Source organism: Tetrao urogallus, assembly GCF_951394365.1.
Source record: "Tetrao urogallus genome assembly, chromosome: 15".
NCBI classification, from domain to species: Eukaryota; Metazoa; Chordata; class Aves; order Galliformes; family Phasianidae; genus Tetrao; species Tetrao urogallus.
The window spans coordinates 8,253,955-8,270,923 of NC_136828.1; the positions used below are offsets into that span (position 1 = coordinate 8,253,955).

Consider the following 16,969-nt stretch of genomic DNA (forward strand, 5'->3'; position numbering starts at 1 on the left):
ACAGACGCACACACATGGAAGGAACCTGTAAAAGGAGAATCCAAAGGGCTCAGGGGGAGCAGTGCTGGGCGGCCCCCGGCTCTGCAGCCCCACACTGCGCAGTGCTGGAGCTGAGGCAAATCACAGCTGAGGGATTCTGAATGCATCACCGCCAATTATTCAGCTCTCAAATGAGCGGGCACTGGTGGACTTCAGAGGCATTTCTGAGCGAGGATAAGGAGAGCCAGGAGGGGTGGGAGAGGGCTCATGCCAGCGCTGTGCTGGATTGTGGCTTGGAATTCACAGCTGCAGGGAGCTCTCATACACAGCTTCCATTTGAGAGCAAGGATGTGGGCTGCTCACCTGTCCGAGGTCTTTCCGCCACTCCTGCAGTGTCTTTCCTGGCAGCGGGAATGGGACAGGATGGGGTCAGGGCACTGGGACCTGCAATTGGAATGGCACCGAAATGGGCACATCTCTGTGGGGCCAGACCAGGGCAGAGCAGCATCCCAAGGCAGCTCCATCCTCTCTGCCAGGTTTTATATCCTGATCCCATGAAATGCTCCCCGCAACCCCAGCCACCCCAAGGCACCACGGTGCCCTACATGAACCATCTGTGACATGGGTGACACCTGGAGCTATTCCTACCTGGCCACTCGTGTTTGTTGAATGACTTTAGCACTCATCAGTCCACCACAGATGTGACGGAGTTCCAATTCTTGTGTGCAGCCCCCAAGCCTGGCCTGCTGCCGCACAGCTCACTGCTGCTCCTGGGCCCTCCCAGCCATGCTCACACCATCATGTGTCACACTGCCCTGTGCCCCCAGGGCAGGCTCTGGGTCCTGCCTTGCCCCCCCAACTCCTGCCTCAGCAACCCCACTTAATGAGAAACCTTTACCTGACGTGTTCCATCAGCAGCTCACCCCATATCTCCCCGCCCAGTGGGATTCCTGAGAGCTCCAGGCCTTGATTAGCTCTTCCTTTTAATTAGTCTCAATCAGAGGCGTCGCCTCCTTCAACCTTGGGCTGCCTTTGCTTTCTCTCCTGTCCCATTAACAGACCCCAGCATTCCCATCTGCCCGCCCCAGCCCTTGGCACTCCTCTTCCTGTGGGGGGCTGATGTGAGGACCCCTCTCTGCCCCTCCTCACCCACACACCGGCTCACGGGAACCCCACCACCCCAGGCAGCTGTGCCATGCCCTCAGCCTGTGCCATGGCCTCAGCGCTGTGCTGAGGCTGCCCTGGGCTGCCCTGGCCCCATGCCTTGTTGTGCCGCATTGATGCAGGCAGCACACAGCTAAGCTCTCAGTACAATCATTCTATATTAAATTTGGAATGCAATTTCAGGGCACTAACGCTAAAAGCAAACCTCAGTCGATCCTGTTTCAATATAAAACCCAGCCTAATTCAAATGACTCACACAGCTTGCTAGGCAGGAATACAAGCAGTGATACGGCAACCATCTAAATGCTGTGCATTATGGCATTTGGGTTCAATCAAGAGCTTAGAAAAGTTCAGCAACAAACACTACAGCCTCGGAAGACACCGGGGCTGTGTACAGAAATGATGATTTTCCTCCTCCCACAGCCAGCAGCTCTTGGCCTGCAGCAATGGGCAGGGCTCACTGCACCCCTGTGCCCTGTGGGGTGAGGGTCGCTACAGACAGGATGATGTGAAGCCTTATCGTACACCACTTTGATGTTTCCCATCACAGCACACAGCCAATGCAAACAACTGACAAAACCTCCACTCTCTACAGAGTCCCACCAAAAAATCATTTTGAATCAGGAAAACACAACTGGCAGAGAACTCAGCTAACAGCCCCCACCCAGCGCCATGTTATGCCACCTGCAAGGCTCTCAGCTCGCCTCGCCCTCAGCACAGCAGCTCTGCAGGCAGGACCCAGCCCAGCCATCCTCACTGACATCATGGAAGTCAGCCCCCATCCCCTCCCTGTGCCATAACTCTCCTGCCAGGAGCCACAACTCCTCCCATCGCTGCATGTCCCTCACATCTCCCTGTTACCAGGTTCTGTCGCAAACCCGGGCTGTTGCTCAGACTGGGGCAGTTTTCTGCTGTCCAACTGCACTTGGATTTGCAAACTGCCTTCTTTGCTGGAGTTTTGTTAGCACTCAGTATGTTCCAACTGCAGTCTGGTAAATTCAGTCTAAACTGAAGACAGGAAACGAGTTCTGAGTCCAAAGGTTCTCTGAGGACACTGGCACAAGGACCTGCAGCAGTTTGATGGAGCAGATCACGCTCACCTTCAGTAGGTGACAAAGAAGGAATACAGTAACTTTAGCCAGTGAGTAACACCAGATTCTCATGCCTGAAAACAACGAAAGCTTATTTTTCTCTGTAAATACGCCTTCCTGTTCTGTGACTAGAACCACATTTCACCACAGGTCACACACATTCCAAACTATTTACCCTCAGACCCAGAGAACCCCTTGGCTGCCCCCCTTCACAGCGCTGCAGAAATGCAGTCTGAAAAGTTCTGCAGTAACAAATGCCCATTCAGGACTGAGCAAAGTGCATCTCGAGCGCCTTCAGCTCAGAATAAAGCTTGGGAAAAAAAGTGATCACAGGAAATTCCATGCACAGTCAATTAAATTCACAGCAGACTGGAAAATCATCAGTTACGCTGCTAGAGAGCTCTGCAAAGAGGAGAGTTTAACAGAGCATTAAGACAGGCATTGGCTGCAGCTTTCTCAGCAGGTTAAGCACAAATACAGCATTTTGCCTGCTTTCATGGAGCTATTCCAGAAAGAAACTTGCATGTTTTGCATGTAAGTTCACTAATTATTCTGAACCTTACTAGGAAAGCATGTGAACACCTCCCACCTCATCACATAGGCCTATTTTTGTATTTTGTTAGGCCAAAGCATCTCCCAGCCACTGAGCAGCGCTCAGTGCATCTTCTGCTCTCAATGGGCTCCATCCTGAGCCCACAGAACGCAAAGGGACAGAGAATGCCTTCACATCCCACACAGTCAGGGTTTACTTTCGGGAAATGAGTTTGCTGAAGCACAAACAGTAAACGCTAGATGAGCACATTTAATAACATTTAATAACACAGACTTTATTTTTCTTCTGGAATGTAAACATTTGGGAGGCTTCCTCTGAATGCCTGCTTCACTTTGCGCAGAAAACACTTGAAATCCACCAAGAACGCCTTGGCATGCACAGGTGCAAAGCACTAGTTCTGGTCTGTTACTGTTCTAACCATCAGAAGGATGCTCCATATCTAAGCTGAGTCACTCGACTGAAAAGCAAAAGGAGAATGATTTTACTGTCTTTGTACTACCAGATATGCTAGCAATAGTTCCTACGTAAGTCATTTTCTGCACCACCTGCACAAAGCAGGAAGCCCTGAAATGCTGCAGTCAGTTGTAGCGCCCAGAACTCTTTAGGGGCAAAGCCCACGAGCAGCAGGGGGCTTTCACCACCAAACTCAGTTGCCTGTGGGGCGCTGTGCCAGTCTAAAGCAGAACTCTGCCCCTCTCGTGGCTTTTCTTGTTCTGCCAAACTCATTCACTGAACCCCACACTGAGTCACTGTATGAAAATGTGAATCACCAAACAAAGCTGCATGGAGACCAAACACACTGGCGACCAGCATCCTCGTGAGACAACACACAGACTGCAGCACAGCTGAAAATATAGGTGCGTATTTTTGCTGCCAAATAGCAGAGTTCTAAACAAACAGAGCTGAAACGTGGTTGAAAGCTGAAACGCTTCATCCAGAGCACTGCTGTTACTATCAGCTGTATTGTGGGACTGCACACCTTCTGAAATGCAAAAACACCACGAGAAAAGGGCACCTCCTGGCAGTACTTCATCATATTGCATCTGTTCAAAGATCTCCAGCTCGGCCAGCCTCTGCACACCTAAATGCACTGACACACCGTTTTCCACACACTTAAGCCATCAGCAAGCAGCCAGCAGCCTTGGCTGGATGCTCTTTTCCCTGCTGAAGTTCAGCTGCCACTAGAAATCTCATCACACCGAATAAAGTTTACTGAAAACTTTTTATTGTAATCAAAAAGTGACATAACAGGGCTGTAATGTATTCTGCAAATCATTCTGCTGATATTTTATAACTGATACCAGCTTCTTCTGCCAGGCAATTAAAAAAAAAAGAAGTCAAATGTGAAAATTTTCACAGTACAGTAAACTCCACCCAAACTAATTAACGGTGGTGAAAAATAAGACGCCCCAGCAAAACCTTTCATGTTACATGGTCACAACTCACAATTCTGTACAAAATGTTCACTTTTATAAAGCTCTGATGTAAAAATCAAATAATCAAGCAGCAATATTTTAAGTGCAGCACAGGGTCTTTTCATGTCATTATTTACAACGTTTGAATTCGTTTACATTTTAACAAAATTTAATACAGATGACTTAGGAATTAAGTCAATTTTTTCCTATCTGTCGGTTCTATATGGTGACAGATTTAACTTTTTGGTCATCTTTCTCTTTATCTTTGCTCTTCTTCGATTTTTTCTTCTTGTGTTTGTGTTTTTGGCTTTTCTCCAATTCCGGCTCATTTTCAGCGTGTTTCTTATGCTTCTTGTGTTTTTTGTGCTTCTTGTGCTTCTTTTTCTCTTTCTTCTTCTTCTTCTTCTTGCTGTCCTGACTCTCTCCTGAGCTGGCACTGCTGCTGTGGCTTCGAGTCTGACTCTCAGCAGGGCTTTGACTACGACTGCGGCTCACACTGGGGCTGCTCTGGCTTTGACTTCTGCTTGCTTCAGGCTGGCTAACCATGGCAGGAGCTGCTGTCTCCTGTTTGACCTTGTCAACAGCTTTTTCCTTCTGTTCTTTACAATTTTTTCCTACAGTTTCCTCATCTTTTGCAGACACGTTGCTTTCACTGTCACTTTCGTTGTAGTCTGGTACAAAAGCAGCCTCATCAGTTTCTCGAGTTGGATCAGAAGAGAGCCGTGAGGGGTTGCTTACCTGAGGCTTACTCTTGACACCAGTCTTATCATTTTGTCCAGTCCCATTTTCTTTCTCATTTTTTGCATCTGGTGATTCTTGTACTGAAGATGGCTTATTGCAACCTGGCTCTTTCTCTTTATTGCTCTTTATCTCAGCTATGTACTTGTCCTTGTCCTCCTTCTCCTTTTCCCTCTCCTTTTCTTTTTCCTTCTCCTTCTCCCTCTCTTTTTCTTTTTCCTTCTCCTTTTCCCTCTCCTTTTCCTTTTCTTTTTCCTTTTCCCTCTCCTTTTCCTTTTCCCTCTCTTTTTCTTTTTCCTTCTCCCTCTCTTTTTCTTTTTCTTTCTCCCTCTCCTTTTCCCTCTCTTTCTCCTTCTCTTTTTCCTTCTCCCTCTCCTTTTCCCTCTCCTTCTCCTTCTCTTTCTCCCTCTCCTTTTCTTTTTCTCTCTCCCTTTCCTTTTCCCTCTCCTTGTCTTTTTCTCTCTCCTTTTCCTTCTCCTTTTCTTTTTCCCTCTCCTTTTCTTTGTCCCTCTCCTTTTCCTTCTCCTTGTCTTTTTCCCTCTCCTTTTCTTTGTCCTTTTCCTTCTCCCTCTCCTTCTCTCTCTCCCTCTCCCTTTCCTTTTCCTTCTCCCTCTCCTTTTCCTTTTCTTTGTCCTTCTCCTTTTCCTTCTCTTTTTCTTTTTCCTTCTCCTTTTCCCTCTCCTTTTCTTTTTCCTTCTCCTTACCTGAATTTTTATCTAGAGGTTTGTGTTCCTCTAATGAACGCTTGGAATCATGAGCAGCTTTGTGATCCGATTGCTTTCTGTCACGTGAAGGGCTGTAGCTGCTTCTTTTGGAATCTCCGGCCCCCTTTTTGGAGGGCTCTGCTCGTTCATCCCTTGGTTTACTTTTTTGTCCTGACGTAGATTCTCTGTTTCGGGAAGGAGAGTCTTTTCTCCTTGCTAATTCACTTTTCTCATCTCTGCGCTTGGAACTAGAATGCTCCCTGTTGCCATCATGGTCAGACTTTTTGTCTCGATTAGGAGTAAAATCCTTAGCAGTGGATCCACGGCCAGCATCGTGTTTCTCTGAAGATCTGCTGTCTTTGGAAGATTGAGAAATATTTTTCCCGTTTCCTTGTTCAGTGGCACGTTCTGAGTGGTCTTTTTCTGGCTGAACACTGCTCTTCCTCTTTTCAGAAGAGTCCTTGTCTGACAGAGAATGATCCCGCTCTTTGGTTTTCCCTTTTTCATTCAACACTGAACTTTTTGAACCTTTTACATCATGCTGAGAGCTTTCATAACTCACCTCTTTTGTAGTTTTCTGTATTTTCTCCAAAGACTCCATTTCTTTCTCATTGTGTTTTATGGGATTTGGTGGCTTAGCACTCACATTTTTTACAACACTAGCAGGTTTTCCTATGTTTGAAGATGGCTGCGTAGATTTAACGTCTTCCTCTTCAGACTCAAAGTCATCTTTATCCCACTTCGACTGAGGGACCTGGATCATAATAATGACGTCTTCAGCAGGAGCAGTTATATCATTATTATATTCCTCCATTGTCTTAATGACAGTCCGCTTTGTATCTGTCTTTTCTTCAGGCTTTCTAACAGGGCTTCCTCCAGTAGAGCTGGTGCTAACAAGAAAAGTATCATAAATTAACACAATGGTAGAGATGCAAGCACAGCTGTCCTTTGCAATGCTTTACAAAATGACCTCCGTTTCACTTGTAAAACCCCAGTACTTTTGAAAAAGATGACCAACTAGGGGGACAGCCAAGATGAAGGATGAGTCCATTGACTGAGATTATGAGCAACCAATTAGTGCCTTTCTACTACGTATTTAATTAACAAAGACACAAGACCATCAGTGCTTCCTCCCTGGAAGCATTCAAAACCAGGCTGGATGGGGCTGTGAGCAACCTGGTCCAGAGGAGGGTGATCCTGCCTATAACTGGGAGGTTGGAACCAGATGATCTTAAAGATCTCTTCCAACCCAAACCATGCTATGATTCCATGATCCGATCAGGAATCGTCTGATCAGGTAATTCCTTGATGTCCTATTTCTATCTGTGGTAGACAAATTAGATATGCCATCTCGTTTCAACAAGCAAGCAAGCAAATAAGGACCAATTATTTGTTCACAGCAGTATAGGCAACAAGTTGCTGTTTCTGCAAATTATAATTTCATGTCATACTAGCAAAAAAAAAGTCATTGATAGTACCTTGCAATTTTAAAAATACAAAATACTGCATGATACAGACATATCTGTTATCCTTGCCCTTGGTATTAAGCAGGATTTGAGGGAAGATACAGAGAGGACACCACAAAGACTCCATATGTAGCTGTATTCAAAAGGCTAATTCTCAAGAGGGGAAAAAAGTCCCAGAAGTAAGGATCAAACGTCACCCATTAACTGAACTTACCAGCTTTCTGTTCAGACTGCTTGTTTGCTGCAACAAAATTTCATTTGTACAGTTCAGCAGAAAACCTCACAGATTATTTAAATACTCACTGAGCACGGATTTAGCTTCTCCTTCCATCAGTTATCAAAAAGATTTTAAAGAGAGAAGGCAGAGAAGGGAGAAAACGTAGGAAAAGAAATGATGAAGTACCTGGTATAATCTACAAGAGTTGAACTGGATCCATCAGCTGCTGTTACCTTTCTTCTCACTTTTCCTTTCACTTTTTCTTGTTTAACTTTGCTGCTGCTTGCCTCAACTTTCTCCACAGGTTCTTTCACAGGAGGCACGTTCTCTCCACTCACAATCTTTTTGCCAGTTTCTCGGTTAAGTTTAATCTTTTTTGCAGGAGTGATAAGAAAACCAGATTTATCTTTTTCTGGAGTTCTCTCTCCTTTCTCACCATCAGGTTCGCTCTTCCCTTTTGGCGATGTTTTTGATTCAGCAGTTTCTGGTTTAGGGGCCTTTCCAGAAGCTGCCTCGTGTTCTTTATCAGCCTTTTCATCTGCTTTCCTTTTTCTTTTTTCAGTTTTTGCATCAGAAGATTTGCTTTTTTCAACTGCTTTTTTTGACTTGTCCTCTTTGCTGGAGGGCTTTTCTGACTTTAATTCTTTTGGATGGTCCTTCTTTGCCTTCTCTTCCTTGGCTGGCCTGGCTTCTGGGTGATCTTTTGCCACTTTTGGGTGAACTTTCCGTGGTGTACCGAGAGCCTTCTCATCCTTTTGGGAGGAAGATGCCTTAACGCTGTCTGTCTTCGGCAGCTCCTCCTTTGCTTTTTTCACAAGAGGTTCCATTCGAGGAGATTTTTCACGATCGGTGTCCACCTTCTCTTGGGAAGCTTTAGCTGGTTTTGTTACATTGTCTTTCTTTGGAGGAGCAGCCACTTCTGCTTTCCGTTTTGTCTTATCAGTTTTTGCTTTTGGCTTATCCTTGTCCTTTTTCTCTTTTTCAGACACTGGTTTGAAAGCTATAGAATCTGCTTCCATAGGTTCATCTCTCACAGGGGTGGCATCATCTCTACTCGGGAGCATGAACAGCGAGTCTGATTTAATGTCCTCTGCTGTGCCTGGCTCCCTGGTTTTTTTCGTACTTTCTAACAACTCAGCATTGGGAAACCCTTCATTCTCATCCCCTTTTCTCCTCTTCCTGTGTTTCTTATGTTTATTTCCTTTGCCATCTCCCAGGGGATTTTCCACCTCCTTCTCTTTTGATTTGGCAGGATCTTTTAGACCATGGCCCTCTCTTCCTGAAAGCTTTTCAGGGAAATTTCCGGCTATATTACGATTTCTATGGCTCTGCCCACCAGCATAATCCTCCCTACGTCCCCGCGAGTATGGTGAATTTTCTCTTCTGGTTCCAGGTGGACCAAATCTATCTGGAGAAAAGTTTTCTCTGTTTACTGGAGGTCGAGGTTGGGCTCCGACAGCATAGTCCTTGTAGAACTTTTCATACCATTCTCTGTAGTTCCGTTCCCATTCTCTGTATCTTTCCTTCTCAAACGGATCTCTAAAGTCAATAGATCTGCCATAGTAAGCTTTCATATCGTATGGTGGAACTTCTCTGTATCTGTTAAAATACTCCCTTTCTCCTTCCCCTTGAGGTATAGTCCGCTTAGTGGGAGACTGGCCCCTAAACACTGGAGACCTGGACCGTGAATGGTACCTTCTGTACGGGGGTGACCTTGACCTTGAACGGTGATAACCGTGTGACCTTGACCTAGAGCGATAGTTACGACTCTTCCCTTTGCCTCTTCTTGGGTATGGAGGTGAACGTGAGTAGGAACGAGAATGGGAACGACTGAATGACCGAGAGTAGGAACGGGAGCGCGAGGAGCCCGACCGCGACTTGGAGTAGGTGTAGGAGCTTCTCGAGTAAGACGAAGCGCTATAGGGAGACTTGGACCTTCAAAAAAACACAGCACAGAAAAAAGAAAAGAAAAGAACTTAATTCAAAACAGTCGCTCTTCCCTGTTTTTATTTTTATTTTTTATTTTTATTGTTTAATCTCCAAATGCTTATGGCAAAGCTTCTTTCAGCTGCTGGCATAATGCTACTGCAAATTGAAGAACTTGATAACGCGTAGAAGGTTTTGCTTACAAGACAAAACAGTCACTGCTTTGTTAGTGTAAAAACACACAGGAAGGGTAAGTCTATTTGCACTTGCTTCTATCGAATTAACTACTATAGCTACTGATATATTTAAGTTGGAATATGCTGACCTCTACTGGTACATGAATGCACAATTATTTTAGCACTACTTAGCAACTACACGAAGTACAACTTATATTGTAGTAAGACGCAAAACGAGCGAGTCTTAATAGCTACAGTACAGTACCAAGCAGTAAGAAAATATGAATTCAACTGAAGACAGTAAAGCCCAATTTTAAAATACCAGTTAATACCTAAATAAAGTAAATATCTAGTTAATTTAACTTCACTGTTTATTTGTAAATCTATACAGGACGTGTAATACTTTGTACTGCAAGGTTACACACCACAAAATTTAATCAACTCTTCTAGCCAGATGTTCTAGTAAAATTCTGCACGTATCTCTAACCAAGGCTAAAGACACTGTTTCAAATAAGGTCTTATCTAAAAGTAATATTATGCCATTATTCTAAGATATGCACTGATAACATTACTAATAGATAGTTATTCAGGCTGTTGTCCAAGTGATTTTTTGAGATAGAACATATCAACTACCCTGAGTATTCTCCTTGACAAGTTCTTCTTGGACTATTTTTTAAATAACTATTCCTCATTATTCTGCACATGCTCATTAGCATCACTCTTCCTCTAGAAGCCCTTCAGCAATTTAAGATTTCATTGTAAGCACATCTGACCTTTTAACTCCTAAGAAAAAATAATCAATGTCAACAAGACACTAGCACAAGCCATCAGTCTGCAGTCCAGGTTGAAATCTCTCCATGTATCCACATGAGAAACAAAAGAGGAAACGAAGACAATTTCTCTCATTTATTTCCTCCCAAATGCTTTGAGGTAATTGCTATAATCACAATAGGGTGAGGAGAACATCCAGCTACTAAACCTACTCAGCTCTTTGCCTCCTCAAGGTCGTCAGGAGGTGAAGGATGGTTACAGAAATACTTCAGTGAAAGAGACACCTGCTCCTTAATAACTGCTGCCAAATTACAAGTCAACTGTGCTCCGCTATATCTGAGCTAGCAACCTTCAAATGAAACTCCTAACAACGCTAAGCCCTTTAATCATCCAATCCATCTAAAGATAGTGAGGTGGAGTGGACCTCCTCCTGATTCTTCTAGACAATCTGCTTCTCCATTACGGACATGTAAAGCAGTTACCTGGAAAACGAACGCCTACGCTCCTTTTGAATCTTTTTATATTCCATCAATTCCTTAGCAAAATCATTTGTAAACTCATCAAGTTTGGACTTTTTCTTTTCCCTGTTAAAATAAGTTTGACCTTTATTACAATTATAGTTTGACCTTTATTACAAAAAGACATCAAGAAACAAAACATGGCCGATATGAGAAAATGTATACTGCATGCAAATGCAAAAGGCGAGCATCCTATTTACGCAAAACAGTTTAGAATTCCTCTGAGTTTTAGGGAAAGTTTTAGAGTTACATTTGTCTTTAGCTTTGCACGTTTACCATCCGCAATGAAAACGTACATTGGAAGAAAAAGCTCTACATGTAATTTTGGCTTATGTCAGATGCACTTTAGGCGTAACTGCAGTCCGATTTGCTACTGAAATACAAAGATGAAAAACACCACAAGCACTGAGCCAAATACTTACTCCTCTTTAAGTCTCCGTTGTTCTCTGTAAAACTCCTCCCTAGATAAAGGAGGTGCTTGTGTCGTTGGGATGGTATTTGAATGAGCCGTTGGTACTGCTGTTGGTACCCAAGCTGATGACATGTTTGCAGGAGCTGGGGGATATCCTGGAGGGGGAACAGGGTACCCAGCTGATGGAGGCTGACCAGGTGGAAACTGAGGAGGAAACTGTGGTGGCGGTACCCCCGGTGGAAGAGGAAGTGCATGGGGAGGTGGAGGATACAAGGGAGGTGGAGGCACAGGCACAAAGACTGGTGCTGATGCTGGTAGTGTTGGGGCCTGAGTCCTTTGGGAACGTTCACTATGCGGGCGTCCTCGATTTGAACTTCTAAAGAAACCCAAAAACACGTGTCACTGTTTGTTACACTCTGCCCCGATTTTAAAGAGGAAAGCAAATGAAGCAGGAGCACAGTGTGACCACATCTCGTTCTGAGATTAAGCGTTTTTCTCCCTGCCTTCTGGTCATTTCAGTCTACATTCGTTTCCTGATCCACATACTTGATTTTCTCATCCTCACGCTCCTAACAGTTCCCTCAGTCTTCTCTGCTTACACTCATCTTCATAACCACAGATGGAGGCTGCCTATGCTTAAAAGAGACACCCATTTCCCATGTGACAAGTGCCCATTGTTTCTCTGCCACTCCTTGAAACATCTAATATTTCACACTTCCAATCTTCAAAGTAGTGCACAAGTATTAATTAATCTTCTCTTCAACTTCTTTTAACATCTTCCTCATTGGCATCCTATGCTGTTGCCTCACGATGATGCACTTGGCCTGTCCTCGTTCCTAAATCGTTATTTTCCTTATTATTGAATCTGAGATTTTACCTCATTTGTGGGATGGATGTTTGTTTCTGTTTTGATTTATCCTTAAGATTTTATAAACGTAACGCATACTTAAAATTTATCTATAATAAATATTTACCAGAATGAAAGACAAAACTTAACACTATGATTAGTAAGTAAAATGGACTCCTCTCTCTCCAAGTGAGAGAAAGCAGTCTGGCTGTTCGAGAGGACTGAAAAAACTCCAAACAGTTGTAAAATAAGAGCACTGAATTTGCCAGAAATTTGTTTCACTAATATATCAACTAAATTGCTGAAAAAAATGGTGTTGGAGAGTCATGTCCATGAAATCAACTTCTTTGACAATATTCAGCCAAAGGGCTTTCCATCTGGCCTTTTAATTATATTTAATTTGAATACATAATCACTGATTCCTCAAAAAGAGTTCATTTTTCACATCCTCTTCAATTACGCAATGTAGCCTTCTTTTAAACAATCTTTTTGGAAGCACAGATCCCCTTTGTTAGACTTAATTCAAATAAAGCTATTGAAAAATTAATTACCACTCCACAATTATCTGTACATACTTATATATACACTTATATAATTATCTGTACATACTTATATATATATATACTTATATCATTATAAATAAACTGTTGACTAAGTTATGTGCCACTGCCATATTCAAAATGTTACAAGCAACAATATATTGAATTTCTGTAGAATATACTTACAGTTCCCAACCTGGCCTGCCACCAGCTGAGCGAATTGCACCAATTCTCATTGGATGACCTTTCGGATTGGAAAGAAGGAAAAAAATCCATTCAGGTTTATGTGAAGTGGTTTTTTTTGTTTGGTTGGTTTTTAATTCTAAAGCTGCAGACACTTACCAGTTGTGGGAATTGATTGTCCTTGTGGGCCCAGAAGACTAGGTATTGCTGGTTGCCTTAGTACAGGAACCTGATAGCCCTTGTGAATAAACGCAAACTGTTAGAAAATAAGATTAATTAAAATACAAGAATAGGCAGAAATCGGTCAAAATACAATTGTCTGTTGAAATAAAATTTACCTTCTCTTCCAACAAACTGCTGATTGCCAAAGAAGAAGATTTAGAAAGCTCAGCAGCTGTCACCAGAGCAGCAGGAGGTATAATATCTGGATCACTAGACAAAAAAATAACCAACAAATTTTCTTACTTAAATATGTTGTTTTGAAGAGCTGCTAGAAATGCAAAGTTCAAAGTAGGAAAAGGCTGAGTACTGTAAAAGGAAAAATAAATTAAAAAATAATCTACACCAGATTTACAAATGTAAAGTTGGCTGACTGCAAATGAAGTACAGAATTCAATTTGAACTAGAGGGAGTTCAAGGGAAAAATGTTTTATTAAGCTAGCTGCAAATGAAAGGCTTAGAGTACTTATAATCCACACACTACAACTCAGTTTTGGAAGATGCAAGAACTTAAATTCTTCTAGGACGTGTTTATGTACTAGTTCATAAAGCTGCCTCAGAGGCTTCCTTAAAATTGTGACCCTTTGACCTCAACAGTACAGCTGAGCTTGACAGCCTTCTGGACAGAGCAGTTATTTGCATCCAAAGCTTAAAGTCGAAAGGATACAAACCCTAAACAATAGTTCCTAGTTTAAATATATTTTCAGTCAACTTCACTGGATTGCAAACTTTGACTTTTATGTTTATAAACACTTCAAACTTACAATATTTTAAAGAATTATTACCCAAATCAGTACGAGTCAGACTGCACTGTGCTTTACTGAAGATGATTCTGACATCATAATAAGGATGACAGAATTATTGTAGAAAAAAGTAACGTGAAAACACCTGGTTAATTTTACCTGTAATTGACCTTGTATACTTTTCATGAAAACACTATCTCCTCAGTAACAGGAAAACTAATGCACTCAAAAAGTATTCATGTGATAGCTAAATGATCACTTTAGGAATTGCTTGTCATTAAATTAAAGGGCCGCTGAGGAAAAGAAATCCCGTTACAGGATTCATTCTTAATCACTGATAGGGAATCTAACAAGAAAAACTGAGAAGTTCTTGGATGAGGCACAACTCCAATCTAAAGTATCCTCATCCAAAGCAAGAACAAGAAGCAGAACTTATACAGCTACAGGGAACTGCCATTAGCAATCCATACGTAAGTCACCACGAGGCTTCAGAGGAAGAATCTAACTTCAGCGCTTTATTGTCTTTTGTGTTTGTGCTGAGCTACAGATTCACTCACCGAAAAGGTCCATCTGGCTTTTCACCGCGGAGAGACAGAGACACTGCTGGAGGGAGATCGGAGACGAGGACAGAAGATGGATTTACTGGTAGTGCAGCTGCAACAGACTGACCGGGGGCCAAGGCAGCAGCAGAGTGAGAAGACAGAGAAGCTAATGGAATCATCAGTGGATCCTGCTGTCTGGAAATTGCTGGCCTCATTAGGGGCTGCAGGTTGCGTGTTATGGTTTGTCTCATTAGCGGTGGTGGAGGTGGAGGTGGCGGTGGTGGCTGCTGCTGTTGCTGCTGAATCTTACGGAGCCTTTTTGTGTAGCCAGTTTCATTTTTGAAGTTGTTCACAGCCTAGAGGTGGAAAGACAATTCAGCAACAAAACAAAAACTTCCAAGGAGTATAATTACATGTGTAATTAATTCAGTAAACGTATTTGTATTATAGAATTCTTGACTTCAGCATTAGCACTGAATCCCAAAGCAAGACAATCATTGTAAAAAAAAAAAACAAAACAGTGCCTGTAGTTCACCAACTGCCACTAAAGAGCTGTTGGTTTTCTGTAGTAACAATGCACTTGAGAAGTAGATTTAGCCTTACTCAACTCAGCCTTGCTGAAGGAGACAAAAATCACTACTCTCTTCCACTTTAGCTTCTGACAAAGGATTTTTTTCTTACAGAGGCTTTGTGTAAAAGTGACCGTATTACCTGGCGTAAGAACTTGTTGGCGATCAAAGCATCTGGAGACACATCTGTTTGATGACATGTTGGGCAGGTATGTTCCTCAGATTCCAATAATGCCGTTCTGATACCTGTGAATAATCAGAACAATCAATATCATTTTTAGGCATTGAGAAAATTTGGAAATTGTAACCATTTATAAAACCAGGAGCATGATTAATGAGTACTGTCTTGAATTGAGGGCATAAAGCTCTAAGTATAGTATAAAAAATAGAATCTGCAGCACACAACTATAGCTGTTATAATTATTGTAACATTTGAAGCTGCAGACTGGACTGCACCATGCCACTTCAGCCAGTCCTTCTTCCCATTACCTATTACAGTGAGCTGTCAACCACCCTCAAAGTAAACACTGCTAAAAAAACATTGCTAAAAACCATCAGTAAGCTCAGATTCACCAGTTCTTAACCTTCTGGATTGAATAACTAATTATCCACTTGTTTCAGTTCACAGTAAGTCAAGACTTCTGATATGTAATAGCAACACTGCATAATGAAAGAAAAAGCTGGAGACAAAGTAAATGTATTCAACACCTACCACTGTAATGACCTGCACAAATAAGTACACTTCTCATACTCATCCTTCTGCAGAACAACAAAAGCTTTCTGTATTTTTCCCACCCTTTATACCTTTCTAATTAGGCTATACTCCAGCACTAAACAGAGCTGGTAACAAAACCAATTTTGTTAGCTCCTATTTCTCCCATCAGTAGATCATGTTTGACGTTCTGAATTAACAAACGTGGGAGTAATACTTACATTCATCACAGTAACTGTTTCCACAGCAGGGAATAACAACTGCATCTGTCATTATATCTTTACAAATCAGACATAACAACTCATCTGGAATAGGATCATCCTCTTCTGAGGAGGAGGATGGCTCTTCTGGCAAGAAAGGAGGCTTTTCCTTCTTTCCTATAGCATAAGCTTCCCTGGAGGGAGGGAGGAGATGGCAGGGAAAGGAAAAAGAAAATAATTTGAATATAGGTTAAAAAACCCAAACTTTTCCAAGCTTTTGACTTTATCAAAGGACTTTATTATTAGCCTTGTGATCAAACCTTTTTCTACAGCCACAGCACTACCAGAGGGAGTATCTATCCATTCTGGAGAATTCTCCCAACTGTTAGTTCAACCAAGACAAGAAATTAGCCTAGACTAGAAAGATCACTGACTGTTGGAAATCATGTGTAGCGAATCCACCACTTCAGTACCAAAGAGTAAACCAAAGTTGTAGACTCAGGATATACTTTATCCCTGAGAAATTACATTTTCTAAATTAAAAATGTCTACTTGGAGCTTCTACAAAAGAAGATCCAAACCAGAAAAACAGAAGCATTACCAAACACTTCTAAAACTGGAATAGACAGACACTACTCTCGGAACACACCAGTATTTTCTCATTTCATACCAGCAAGAAAACTTCACTGCTTCACAAGTGAGATCTGATAGACAGAGGGGGAGGAAATCTCAGTCCTACGGCTATTTGTTAAACCTTTCAAGAAACCTTTGAAGCACAAACCAGGAGCAAATCAAACCTTCTCAAGAGAACCATTCTGATTGTAAACACCAACAAAATACTTTGCAGAAATATGGATTCTTAGCTTACAACTAGTTTAACCCAATTCTAGAGGGATGAACAGTGAGACCACCTTATTTTACTATGGGAAGTCATCACTCTGAGTTCAAGATACAACAGTGCATCCTATCCTGCAACTACTGATGCTGAACAACTTGTTTGAATTGCCACTCAAGCATTTATATAGGGTCTCATTTGCTTTTTGGTCCACCTGGAAACTCCCATACTTACGCATCAATAGTTGGTATAGCATATTTTCCAGTGTTTGTCAGCATAGCACCCTTTGTATTGGGATCTTTCACCTCCATCATGAAACTCCTGGGAATTCCTGTGCTCTTTTTAATCCTGGGTACTGACTCAAAATTTTTGTCCTGTTAAGAAAAGAAATGCAGACACTTCATCCTAAGGGCCACACTTAAATGACACTTCAAAGATTAACCAATGAAA

At 42.3% G+C, this 16,969-nt stretch overlaps 1 protein-coding gene across 1 annotated transcript in view; it reads right to left on the bottom strand.

Moving 5' to 3' along the window:
* Window positions 1-4,107: 4,107 nt before the first annotated feature.
* Window positions 4,108-16,969, bottom strand: part of RBBP6 (RB binding protein 6, ubiquitin ligase) — a gene marked incomplete at its 5' end in the record, with an annotated part of 30,958 nt that continues 18,096 nt past the window's right edge. Inside the window, 12 exons of the mRNA XM_079543101.1 lie at window positions 4,108-5,122; window positions 5,645-6,534; window positions 7,514-9,262; window positions 10,683-10,784; window positions 11,141-11,506; window positions 12,703-12,760; window positions 12,859-12,955; window positions 13,038-13,131; window positions 14,219-14,559; window positions 14,915-15,018; window positions 15,706-15,878; window positions 16,754-16,893. Coding sequence (XP_079399227.1) covers window positions 4,422-5,122; window positions 5,645-6,534; window positions 7,514-9,262; window positions 10,683-10,784; window positions 11,141-11,506; window positions 12,703-12,760; window positions 12,859-12,955; window positions 13,038-13,131; window positions 14,219-14,559; window positions 14,915-15,018; window positions 15,706-15,878; window positions 16,754-16,893 — 4,815 coding nt within the window. The 3' untranslated portion in view covers window positions 4,108-4,421. The remainder of the gene's footprint in view (window positions 5,123-5,644; window positions 6,535-7,513; window positions 9,263-10,682; window positions 10,785-11,140; window positions 11,507-12,702; window positions 12,761-12,858; window positions 12,956-13,037; window positions 13,132-14,218; window positions 14,560-14,914; window positions 15,019-15,705; window positions 15,879-16,753; window positions 16,894-16,969) is intronic.